Genomic DNA, 14,076 nt, shown 5'->3' on the forward strand with positions numbered 1-14,076 from the left:
GACATCACGGGCCATAAGGTGCATGCTAATTCAGCATAAGCAGAAACACGCAATAAAATTGAATAAAAAAAAATCAAGTGACAATGAGATACGAATAAGGCAGATTCGCCAGCGTTTGTGTGTCAGCTTTTAACCATCCAAATCAGAGAATTTCCAGTTCGATTGTCTCAAAACACCACTCACATCTACAGTTATTCCCAGTTTCAGATAAAAAGTAACAGCGTCAGATCCCTGGGGGGGGGCGGTAGTATGTATCATGACTGAGAGAATAAAAGTGGGGGAAAAAAAAAAAGGTAACTTTTACAAGTACTATACATTTACAGTGGCTGTTACAGACGCAAATCAAATGTATGCATTTATTGTATAATATTAACAATAAGAGCAACTCACTACTCAAAACGGTAAATATACGAGGCAGTCAGGATCGAACCGGGGGACTTGATTATAAGTCAGCAATTCCTACCGCTGCGCCACGGAAGTTATTGTATCATCTTTGAACCTTTTGTGAAAGTGTTTATTTGATCTTTGCACTTCAGGCTTTACACATTATATAGTTTATGTCCTGCGGTGGGTTGGCACCCTGCCCGGGATTGGTTCCTGCCTTGTGCCCTGTGTTGGCTGGGATTGGCTCCAGCAGACCCCCGTGACCCTGTGTTCGGATTCAGCGGGTTGGAAAATGGATGGATGGATAGTTTATGTCTACATTTTGTCATTTATTACTAAAATATGAAAAACATTTCTGATTTAACGATGTATTTTTTGGTTAAGATAAATGCACTCTTTTTGTTTAAAGACTATGTGCACTTTAGTTTGTATTGTTTAATGTATTTCTTTTTTATTGTGATGGTCACACTAATATAAAAACATCTGATTAAATCTAAAAGAAAATCTAAAAGAATCTTTTGGCTTGAACACTTAGTATGTGTGGCATAATTCTCAGACTGTACAAGCCAGGTAACACCATGCCCACTGTAAAACATTCTGGTGGCAGCGTCATGTTATAGGAATGTTCTTCCACCTGCAGGGACAGGCAATCTACAAGGAATTTTCTGTATTGTCAAGCATTAAACTTTCCATCAGATTCCTGAGGAAACCTGCTCCCCTCTGCCAAAAAGCTTAAACTGGAAAGGAAATGTCTATCAAAAGGACAACAACCCAAAGAACACTTCTAGAACAACAATGGAGTGGCTTAAAATAAAGATAATGTGACTTTAACCCCATCAAATATAAGAAGTAAAACGTAAAAATTGCTAGCCATCACCACTCCCCAACTAATATGGCAGAAGCTTGAGTAGGAATGGGAAATCTTGCTCCATCATGTTGTGCAAGATTAATAAAGATTACTTACTGAAACAACTGAAAGAGGTGGGTCAATGAAGTACTAAATATGCGGGATGAATACTTAGAAAATGGTTACGTTCTAGTTTTTGGAATTTCATTTTTTAAAGTATGATAACTGTACAACAAGAGTGTTTGATTTACAAATAAAAATTCAAAATCAAACTAATCAAAATCTCAGGTGGTTATAATTATTTACAGGGAGGGAAAAAAAGGTTGAGGGATAAAAACTAGCACTGTTCACAAATGTAAACACCTAAAACTCCTGACAACAAATGTGTTTCACTATTTAAACACGTCAGAAATATTACAATGCTATTAACACTGCAGGAACAATAATCAACCCAAACCACAACACCAACACAAACGTATCAAGAATTACACAGCTCACCTTAGTTTCCTTTCTTCATGAACATCTCTTGCAGTACGTTCTTCCCGTTGATCATCTCTTTTGTCTCTACGATCTTCTCTTCCCTTCTCCCTCTCTTCCCATTCTCTTAGTTCTCTCTGTCTTTCTCTTTCTCGTTGTTCCCTTTCTCTCTCCCTCTCTCGATTCCTTTCACGTTCTCTATCTTCTCTTTCTCGCTCTCTTTCCCTCTCTCTCTCTTTTTCTCTTTCACGTTCTCGCTCTCGTTCCCTCTCCCGCTCTCTTTCCCGCTCCCTTGCACGTTCTCGCTCCATTTCCCTTTCTTTTTCTCTTTCTCTCTCTTTCTCCCTCTCTCGCTCCTTCTCTCTCTCCCGCTCTCTTTCACGCTCTCGGTCTCTTGCTCTTTCATCCCGTCTATCATCTCTTCTTTCATCTCTTCTCTCTTCCCTCTCTGCTTCATCATTACGCCCCTGATGTCTTGCTGGTGATGCTGGTCTCTGATCTACAATAAAATAAACCAAAAAATGTCTGTGATTCAATTCTTTAACAAGTCTGTAAGTATACTGAGTAGTTTTATAGTTAGTAATAAATATTTCCATTTTAAATCATAAATTTGGTATTTTATTTAAATTACTGTATAATACACTTAGATTCTGTTATATTCAATACAAATAAATCAGTGTTACTCTTATTATAGATCCAGTATACAATGAAGATTAAATCTCACTGTACAAAACCTTACAGTATTACAGCAGTTTTAAAATGTTTTAAATAGTACACCAAACATCTAACTATATTACAATTTTTTTAATGAAAATTAAACTGGGACTTAATATTAATGCATGAATGGCTAAATGATAAATTTTACTCAAATCACACATTTTTGTTTGGATGTTTTAATCAAAGTTCTTGAAAATTATATGAGAAAAATAATACTATTTAGTAATGTTGGTTTCTAATAAGTTTGGTTTTGGTTACTGCTAAAGGTCCATGCAGGACTTTTTTTTTCCTTTCACAATGTTTTTTTGCTTTTATTGTTTTTTTCAAGCACATAAGAGCAAAAGGAGTGTTTGAGAGAAGCTGAAAAGGCAATTGTTGTTTTCAAACTTTGCAGTACTTGCGGGGCATGGTGCACTGTGGATGGACATTTCTAGCCCAAAGTAAAATAAGTAATACATTAAAATGTATTGCTTTTCAAAAATATAATAAGAGAGTTGGAATTGTATATAACTGAGCATAATTAGAAAATCATATCAATAACAGAAACTAGGCTAAAAAGAGATGTGGATGAGCATAGTACAGATGATCACACATTTATAAGGAAGTGGAGGCAAAAAACAAAAAAATAAAATGGAGGAAAAATGGGTAGTTGCCATGTACAGTATGTAGAACAGAATTTAAATGTAATTTGTCAATTAGATGAATAGCCACATTTTAAAGTATGTTACAGCATTAGTCCCCTTAACTCCCCCAGCACAGACTAAGAATGTTAAATTTCCAAGAAATTTGGTAAAAACAGTGAACATAAAGAATCAAAAATGTGTGAACATTAACTTTAAATAATGAACTTAATGTATTTTTACAGTGTTTTGCATATTTCTCTGAAAACTTGAAGGCTTGCTATTTATTTCATGTTTTATGATGATGTTATTGGTAGATGTTTAAATGTTGAGAAGGTTAGGTTTTAAAATTTGTTACACAATACTTTATTCTTTTAGGCCATTCTTTCTCTCTCTCACTCACTCAAAAACACAAAGAGATGGCTTTGGATTCACTTGTGGATTTTGCTGCTTTATTTTTAAGTCATTTAGCCTCCTTTCAAATCATTAAAAACTGAATAAAATAAAAAGGAATCTGAATTGTAGTTTAGGGGTTAGCTTCATTAAAACTATAAAGGGTATGCAATCAGTTTTCTGTACTGAAAGAATATTCTTTATGAAGGTGATTTTATAGAAACCAATTATCTGATCACATAGATATGCAAATATAATGATAACACGAAACAAAAGTATAAAAATAATGTAAGTCAAAAATATTTTGGCACCTGTTCAAGCATATTTTAGAATTATATATTTGAAATGATATGTTCAGTACTTTCTAGAATGGTCAGAAATTTTTAATTTCAACTGTAATTATTCTTTTTGTTTATAAATATAAAACTGATAGATAATACAGTTCATATTTCTTACTTATATATTTCTAAATAAGGTGGATTAAAAAAATCATGCTATTCAATCATTTATTGATGGAAAAAATAGCATGAATTCAACAAAAATGACAAATTATGGAAGGCCGTTATAGTGAATAAAATAATCACTACTGTAACACCTTATTTTGAAAAGTAATGAAACAGAGGTTTAAAAAAATTATTACTGCATCAACTTATTTTAAAACATTGTAACAATAATGAGTACAACTGAGTCGTTAATCAACTACAGGGTAATGGAGCAAAGGAGGTGGTGGTTGAAACTGTAGAGGGGAAAATAATACTACAAAAAAAAAAAAACACACACAAAACATCCCATTTCCACTTTAGTGTAAATAAATGTAAATTATGACAAATTATGGCGTCGCACAAGGCAATTCTTTTACGTAAACACAAAAGCATTCCCAGACCTGACCTTTGCCGTTTTTCTTTTTGACATATTCTGATGCGGTACTGTAGTACAGTATTACTACTGTGAGCCATTTTTATGTGTAGTTTTTACTCAGTTTTTATCATGAATTATTGTGCCTTCTGGAGCAAATTGTCTACTTGCAACACATGAGTACTGTACTGAATTCTTAGTACTGATACTGTAAAAAATGTTGCTGCTACATTTTCTGAACTTGGGTACCAAATTAGCACTGAAATATTGATTCTTGTGACATCCCTACTAAATACTGCTTTCTGCTAATGATGCTGCCAGTACATATAAATGTAAATGTAAGCGGTATACATGTATTGTTTTACTATTTGAAACTCATCATATTTAAATTCTGTTAAAAAACACACACACATTATAAACTAATATCACTGGATCAAAGAAAATTAAAATAACTTTAAGAACTAATGACTGTAATTTAAAAAAAAAAAAAACATTTCAAAGATTACCCTTTTCCAGCATTAAGAAAAGGTCAAATCAAAATAAAAACTTTCTTACCTCTGTCTCTGTTTTCTCTCCTGTCTCGTTCTGCATGCCCACCTCTTCTATCAAAAGAAGAGTCCCTGGTTTGTTCTCTCCTATCACCTTCATATCGATCTCTCTCTGTGTGGCTGCTACGAGAATCCCAATTCTCATGATAGCTTGTATTATTGCTATGGCTCTCAAACTGACTCCCTCTGGCTGCACGACTTCCTGAAAATATATGGGAAACAATAATATTAAATCTCAAAAATTCAACCTTAGGTTAAATACTCTCATAGACATAGTTTCAAGGCATGAAAGCAATGCAAATATTCTCAAATGGATCAGTAGTTTACCTTTTTAAATTACAGAGGGGGGACTATATGGTTGCTAATTTCAACAGTGAAATATTTTCACGAACAGAATGTCATCACCAAGATGCACTCAATGAAAATTCAGACAACCTTCTATAGTCGCATATACAGCATTTGCTACACTTAACATTAATTAAAATCTTATATATTAATGGATCATTTTATTACCAACATCTAAAAGCATTTTCTGCTGTATAATATATCCACGATTTTCCAACAGAATTTTATATTTTGTGATTTTTTTTTTTAATTAAACCATGGAAATGAACACAAATATTAAAAGGCAAGGAAAAAATCTATATACCCTATACAGGGCCCTGTATCTCCTTCACTCCCTGATCCCCAAGGCCCCAAAAAAGCCTAGGAGTGGAGTCAAAATTAGCAAAATACATAGATGATGGGGAAAAAATAATCAGACAAAAACAGCATCAAGCACACCACCAAATTAACCCAAGTGTGCTGTAACTGAGGTGTCAAGGTACACAAAAATAATAAAAAGCTTTCATTGTTGAAACTACGGTAGACCTTTTGAAAGAAGAAACTGGAGATTTCAATTGAGAGGCAAAAAATCATTTAGCTGCTATAGTGTCAAGATTGACGAGTTCACATTGATGAGCTGCGAGAGAAAGCTTTGAAATGTCCAACAGAATCAGAGTTTGAGGATTACGACTGATATTTTTACAGGCATAAATGAAGAGAGAAACAGGCTCATCTATAACCTGAAAGAAAAGACAGGAGGCAGTACCAGGACATATGGAAGAAGATGTAGGGTTTATGTGGAGTAGGAAACAGTCTATGAAATTAATTTGAGTTGAGTGAACTGGTAGTTAGGTTTTTTGAAACAAAATCTGACATTCTTAGAAGTATTTTGCTAAGAGAGGAGAATCCAGTGGATCAAGTTCAGAGGAATGCTATGAGATTAATGGATGCGGTTTGTAGGCTGATTTACAGAATAAAGAATAGAAAGTGGAAACAGAGTTCTTTAAGGAAGATAAGGAGAAAAACAGTGAAGGCTGACTCCTTGGTTCTGTCAAAGAGGAAGCTTGCACCCCTTTGGGCCAACTGAGGGGGCAGGATTGCACAAGTTTGGATCATGTCCTTTTCTAGTAGGAGATAAGACTTTTTCAGGAAGTCACAGATAAAGTATTTAGAAGTTTTCCAGATGACACCAGCATTATCCGCAGAGAATGATCTAATGCTTAAAAACATCTACACCTTTCACTAAAGGGACATATTAAATTTCCACCAATGTACTCAGGAGATTATAGAAGGTACATGCAGCTGTAATGAACAGAGCTCGTAGTCAGGCAGGACAGAGTAGAACAAAGATGAACTGAAAACTATGGGCAAGACAACATGATATAAAGATAACCAATATGACTGTGTTTTAAAGTATGAAGAAAAGTGCAAGAACTCACCACCAGAAAGGGTTTGGCAACCAGACAGAGTCCAAAAAGCTCAGACCTGATACTAGTTTGCATAAAGAAAGACAGAGAAAAGCAAGTGCCCATTGTTTAATGAGACCGTTCTTGAATGAGGCCGGCCCATTACGGCATTAGCATCCATACCAAGTATTACTTCACAATCTGAGTGTTCAAGCATGGAATGGGTTGGAGATGTAAAAAAAAAAAAAAGGAAGGGCGGAATGGGGTATGCCCATACACGGAGATGAGCAATAATCTTCTTTGGCCAATCTAAACCAGTAGTACACAAAACCAATCTTCTTTATCACCATTCCATTTGCAGATCTAACATCTGGATACAGTACCCCACAACAATTAGAACACTCCCCATTTTTGCAGGAACACAGAAGGAAACTGACTCAATAGTAATAATTATTATTACTGCTAATGCAAATCAGGAGAAAGTAAATGAGACTCCTGTATTAAAAACACATCAACTTGCAACAATGAACAAGATCAAGCATACGTTGCTGCTGGTGAAAAAAACAGCAGAGGAAGGTAAATGACAAATGATACCTGTAAAAAAAAAAGCAAGGCTAGAAACACTGAGAGGCACCCGACTCCCACAGACACACATAAATGTGAACAATCCACAAAATTGCAATGAATTTAAGAAGCACAAAGCTCATATCTACATCCAATATTGAATACTGTAAACAAAAAATTTCAGTCAACAGAAACGAGTGGGAACTGAAAGAAATGAGATTAAAGAATATTGAATGACTTCAAAATAAGTAGTATAGAAACATTGTTAAGTCCAAAAATTTCAGTCAACAGAAACGAGTGGGAACTGAAAGAAATGAGATTAAAGAATATTGAATGACTTCAAAATAAGTAGTATAGAAACATTGTTAAGTCCACGTCAAACAGCAGAACACAGTGACTTTTGAAATGTATCATCTTCCTCTCTGTTTGTCCTGTTTTATCACATTAAAATCACAAATCAAAATGGATTTTCACTTATGTATTCATCACCTTTTCTTTGAAAACTCTAAATAAGATCTGATCCAACCAGTTAACTTCAGAAGTAGGGGCCACCTGTGTGAAATCAAAGTGTCATATGATCTGTCACAAGTTGTCTATATAAACAGACCTGTTCTGAAAGGCTCCTAACTCTGCAACACCACTAAGCAATCAACATGAAGACCAAGGGGCACTCCAAACAGGTAGGAGACAAAAGTGTGGAGAAGTATAGATCAGGACTGGTTTACAAAATAATAATTGAACCTTTGAATATCCCATGGAGTACCATTAAATCCATCATAATAAAATGGAAAGAATATGGTGCCACTACAAACCTGACATGAGAAGTCCACCCATCAAAACTCACAGAACGGGAAAAGAAGGGAGTTAATCAGAGACACAACAATGAAATCCAAGGATACCACTAAAGGAACTGGAAAGATCTACAGCAGAGATGGGATTAGAGATGGGAGTATCTCTGGGAGAAAAAAAATACGAAAACACATTTGGAGTTTGCCCAACAGCATGTGGCGGACTCCCCAAAGTTTCTCTGGTCAGATGAGATTAAAAGAAAATTTTTTCGCCATCAGGGAAAATGCCATGTGGTGCAAACCCAACACTTCCCATTACTCAGAGAATACCATTCTCACAGTGAAGCATGACGGCAGCAGCATCATGGTGAGGGGATGTTTTCTCATCGACAGGGACAGAGGAGCTGGTCAAGACTGAAGGAAAGATGGATGGCACTAAATACAGGGCAATTCTTGAGGAAAACCTGTATATGTTGCCAGAGATCTGAGACTGGGACGAGGTTTCCCCTTCCAGCAGGACAATGACCCAAAACATACTGCTAAAGCTACACTATAGTGGTTTAAAGGGAAATGTCTTGGAGTAGCCCATTCAAAGCCCGACTTGAAAATTGCTGTACACCAATGCAACCCATGTATCTTGAAGGAGCTAGAGCAGTATTTACATGAGGAATAGGCAAAAATCCAAGTGGCTAAATTTTCTAAGCTAACAGAGACATTCCTCAAGAAACTTGCACCTGTAATTATAGCAAAAAGTGGCTCTACAAAGTACTGACTTTGGGTGGTGAATACCTATGCACAGTCATAATTTGTTTTTTGGTCTTAATTACTCTTTGTGTCATGATAAAAAAAGTGGTAGGCATGCAGTGTAAATCAAATGGTGCTAACCCCACAAAAATCCACTTTAATTCCAGGCTGTAAAGCAATTAAACAGGACAAACACAGAAAAGGGGCGAATACTTTTACAAGGCACTGTACATCAAAAGCAACAAAGTCCTCTGAGGTTTGTCTCTTTTAACACAGAAAAAGGAAGCTGACAGAATCAAATAAGGTTACTTATGTACATTATGCAATTTGTGTTAGGACCCATCTACTGTATATATGAAAGGACTGAACTGTGCTACTTCTGTCTAGGAGCTTTAGCTCATGTAAATAATACAAATTCTGATTTCTTTGTTTTAATACAAAGAACCAGACAGTGGTGTTCTTTTATCACAGATTTAATTAGCCATTACCATCTAACCTCACCTCTCTTAGAATAAAAGCATATTATTTTCTGTCAATCGTCCATGATATTAAATTACAACTTATAATTTTTCTTTAACTGTCTCACAACAGTTTAAATACTTCAGAATCATGAGTACTCAATGATTGAAAGTGCACTCCACAGGGGTGCGGAAATCCAATGCCCAACTCGTCCGACACGGGTAAATTGACCATCAGACAAGCATGTTTTTCTGGTTTCAGTTGTCCGCAGACAAGTGCAATTTTCTGGAGAAAAAAGAATTATATGTGCTGTGCAGGGCACATTTTTACCACTACATTCAAATTTTAAACATTTGGGTACGTACTTTGTGCGGAAACAGTCTACTTAGGCATGTTCTTCATGTCTCAAATTGGTCTTCAGTATTAGTTTACAAAATGAAAGGGTAAGCACTCTCACGGTCTTACATAAGTATTTTACCCTACTATCTACATGCTTGGAGATGCGGTCATTTTTTTTCATGCCGACATTACGATGTAATCTGATGATTTTTCATTATAATTGTTAACTTTTATATATCTCTATATATATAAAATTCTTTTCGCGTTTGAAACGGAAATTACGTATGACCACAGAGGAACAAGAAAAACATTCTTAATAAACCCGATTCTTGCAGAGAGAGCGAATGTTGTCATAGCTCTGGCTGTAGCATCATGGGGAATCGCTTCTACATAATTAGATGGAGGCCGTACAGCACATTCGGCATTGAAATTACCATTAAACCTCGCTCACGACAAAAAACCAATTTGCAACATATGCAAGGGCTCTGGAAAGGCAAAAGTCTTGCAACATTCAAAGATAATAGTTTGGGATGAGTGCACCATGGCACATAAAAGAGCTTATGAAGCCTTGAACCGAACAATGCAAGATCTCAGAGATCCTACCAAAATAATGGGAGGTACTGTCGTTTTACTCGCAGGAGATTTTCGTCAAACATTATCAGTTATTCCACGAGGGACACCAGCGGATGAACTCAACGCGTGTTTAAAATCCATGATTCTCCCACGGTCAGTTATATGTTGCGTGTTCTCGGGTAGGTACACCAAGAAATTTATACATTTATGCACGTAATGGGCAAAAAAAAAATGTAGTATACCCGAAAGCACTGCAGTAGTACTCAATGTATCTTTATTTCTTAAATGTTAATGTTTTACTGTTTAATAATTTATATGCTTCTTATATGTTGTTCAAATTATTTTATCAAAATACCAGTAACGGCGCACTGCATGATAACGTGCAGTGAATACACTTGACTTGAGCATTCATAGTTTTCATCCTCTTTCTCTGTACGTTTAGCATTTGTTTGCTCAGAGGTTGATGCGCTTGCTGCTTCCTGAGCAGCTCTTCTTTACTCCACCCTAGCGGCCTGCTGCTTCTCTTTCGTCGGCATCTTTTCGCGTTAAAACTGATTAAGTTAGTTTTTGTGTTGCAATTACTTAGTATGTTTTCTTTAACCTTTAACTTTATCTGGCACTTAAGTCTGCAATCTGCCTCAAGAATGATTAGCGAAGGTGGTAGGGAATGAGAACGGCGCCCGTACGCATTCGCGCACGGCCTCCCTGCTGCGTGCTACAGAGAGTTGATTCTACAATAAAATAAAATAAAGATAAAAAGAGTAATAAAATCATCACCCCGTAAGTGGATAGTAGACGTCACGTAGTATATGTGTACCAAATTTCAAGTCAATAGGTTTGCGAGCTACAGGTGATTTAAAATCCTGGACAGACAAATGAACAGCCATGGTAGCGTATTACAGAAGAAGATTTTGCTGTTTAATAATTTATATTTATATGCAATGTGCTTCTTATATATTACTTCATATTCTCATATGATAATGATGTTAATAATGTTGTTTATATTGATTTCTATGTTATTGTAAGTGCTCTTTATTTGTTGAAAAATAAAACTGGCAATTAACAAAACTTATTTTATAAATACTACATTATATTTTTTTTCCCTTGCACTCTGAATGAAGCCACTGGGTAATCAGCTAGTTATTGATAAAATTCATTGTTTCGACATAAAAATACGGTCATTTTACTTACAATGCAAATGTTTTCACCACATAAAGCTTGTTAGGCAATTAATCTTTCCTGAAATTTGCGATTTCGCGTAGGTTGTGATATATCGAGGAGTTAAGAAATTTATTGCGTGACAACATCAATTTTGATGAGCTGTCTATAGATCATTTTTGATTAGAGAATTTTTCATATAAACAAGTTGGTTTCGCGCTGTCAGTTTATTAACAATAAAGAAGAAAACATTCTAACTGTTTCCAAATGTTATGAAATTTCTATAAAAATCTTCACTTCGACACGATTTATTTTTTCCCCAACAACATCGGTAATATTTACTTCTTTGGAAATGTACCATCTTGCGGAATTTCGAATACGTCATTAGGTGGTAAGCACGTTTTTCTCACTATATGCGTGTTGCTGAAGTAGCATTGCGGATGAGAAATGGATTGTTTCTCGATTAAAACAGGCACAACAGGCCCTGAAAAACCGGACAATGAGGGCAAGAAAAGAAAAACAAAAGCTGAAAGGGATCATGAGTATGATAAAAAACGAAAATGGTCTTTTCAATCGCAATGGCTCAAAGAGTTTCGTGGGTAAATGCAGACGACACGGACTTCGTTTTTTGCCAAATTTGCCGCCACTATCCACTTATTGCCGACAAAACATCCACATTATTTACTGGCAAGAAAGTCGACAGAAAAGACACACTACTGTCGCATCAGCTGTCTGCGAAACACATTGCCTATACTGTACGTCAAAGCATGAGTCTAAAAGAAAGAAAAAAGTTGGTTCAATTGAAAAAGCGTTTTCTAAAGTTGAACGCTCAGATGTTGAGCATTATGCTAGGCTGTTCAATACTGCTTACACTGTTGCTAAGCACAACAGGCCATTTACTGACTTTCAATTTCTGTGTTCTGTGCAGGAAAAGAATGGTGTAAATTTAGGGAGTGACCATCGAGGCAGGGACGCCTGTGTTGAGTTTGTGAAGTCAATATCATCTGTTTTGTTGAATGATGTCTCAAGCCACATGAAACATGTCAGATTCTTTCCAGTCATGAGTGACTCAAGCACCGACTCATCAGTAATAGACCAAGAAGGTATACTACTGAGGTACGCTCATCCAGAAACATTTGATCCCTACACAGCCATGGCTAGCACCGAGAATTTAGAAAATGCCAGAGCAGATGGTGTTGTTGCTGCCATAAAAAATGGTTTGTCAAAATGTGGCATTGATATTGAAAACATTGGAGACAATGACCCAAAGCTTGTGTGCATTAATCTTGATGGTGCAGCAGTTAATCTTGGAGCTAAAAACAGTGTTTCCAGAAAGCTCAGTGATTGTGTAAGTAACAAAGTTCTTGTTACACACTGTGTGGCACATAAACTGGAGTTAGGTGTACTTGATGCTGTAAAAGACGTAGGTTATCTGAAAAAGTTTGAAGACACCATTAAGCGCATCTGCAAGTTTTATTCTTTTTCACCAAAGGGACGAAGTGAGCTGCAAAATCTTGTGTCAACTTTGAATGAAACCTTGCTTATGCATTCAGAAATAAAAGCCATCAGATGGGTATCATCAAAGTCCAGAGCACTGAAAGCTGTTAGCCAGGATTTACATGTAACCGTTACCCACATGGAACAGATACTTTCCATATCAAACAAGGCAGATGAACTGGGGCATCCTACATGACCTCAAGCAAGTAAAAATTATTAGGTATCTATATCTGATGATGGATGTACTTTCTGCTATTACAGCCACCTCAAACCTTTTCCAGAGCAAAGACTTGCTGATATTTGAAGTTATGGAGGCCAGTGACACCATGTACACCAGATTGCATGCCATGACAAAGGAGCCAGGAGAAAACCTTGCAAAGCTTTATAACCTGTTTGACAAGGAGTCTAGTACATTTGATGGATACTTAAAGCTGTCTGGTGGTTTCAGAGATTTTTGTGAAGACAGAGATGTTTATGATCTCCTGGAAAGCATGGTTCAGTATATACTTACCAGATTCTCTGACCTTGATAAGCCTCCTGTGTCAGATATGAGGGTGTCTGATTTCAGAATCTGGCCACACACTGTCTGAACTGAGCACTTATGGAAACTATGAAATCAAGAACTTGTGTCAGCAGTATAGTGATTTGTTGACTGATGAGGAAGTTAAACATGCACCATCTGAATGGCAAGCACTAAAAGTGCAGATATCAATGCAACGGCAGTACCATCCACTTGCTGTCTATACCTCAGTTCTGCAGAGGAAGGAAGAGTCTCTGAAGAATGTTAGTGTGCTGATCTCACTGTTTCTTACAGTTTCTCCTTCCACAGCTTCTTGCGAGATATTATTCTCCAATATGAATTTAGTAAAGAGTTCTCTAAGAACCCGCCTGACTCAGGAAAACCTTCAAAACCAGATGCACATTGTTGTTAATGGCAAAGCCTTTAGAAGAGTTTGACCCACTACCAGCTGTGGAATTCTGGCTGTCATCTGGCAACAGGCACCTCACTCATAAAAAACCTGAAAAGTCATCAGCATCCACTTCTGCAGGACCATCAGTCCAGGAACCATGCAGTTCAGCTCAGGCAGAAATGAACAGCATTCAGCCCATGCTGTCTGAGATGGTAAAGATTCTTGGGGGAGAAGATGTTGCAAGACAAAAGCTGAAGAACATGGCAGAAAATGAATCAGGACAGTGTTCTGTTATGTAACTGTAATATGTGAAACAGAACTAGTGTAGCTATAATGAAGGCATTGTTTATTAGTGAGTTAAAATGATAAGGGTATCTTTTATATAATGTTCTTGAGCAAGGTGGCAAAATACTACTCCCTGAAAGAACTTTTTTCAGTTTTGAAATGGAAGGCAGTTTTGGTATCAATAAAA

At 36.4% G+C, this 14,076-nt stretch overlaps 1 protein-coding gene across 1 annotated transcript in view; it reads right to left on the reverse strand.

Annotated features, from left to right (window-relative positions):
• Positions 1-14,076, reverse strand: part of zc3h13 (zinc finger CCCH-type containing 13) — a 117,644-nt gene that overhangs the window by 24,958 nt on the left and 78,610 nt on the right. The window contains exons 12-13 of the mRNA XM_051927369.1: positions 4,849-5,043; positions 1,730-2,207 (exon numbers count right to left, since the gene is read on the reverse strand). Coding sequence (XP_051783329.1) covers positions 1,730-2,207; positions 4,849-5,043 — 673 coding nt within the window. The remainder of the gene's footprint in view (positions 1-1,729; positions 2,208-4,848; positions 5,044-14,076) is intronic.

This window comes from Erpetoichthys calabaricus, chromosome 4 (assembly GCF_900747795.2).
Source record: "Erpetoichthys calabaricus chromosome 4, fErpCal1.3, whole genome shotgun sequence".
In the NCBI taxonomy this organism is placed as follows: domain Eukaryota; kingdom Metazoa; phylum Chordata; class Cladistia; order Polypteriformes; family Polypteridae; genus Erpetoichthys; species Erpetoichthys calabaricus.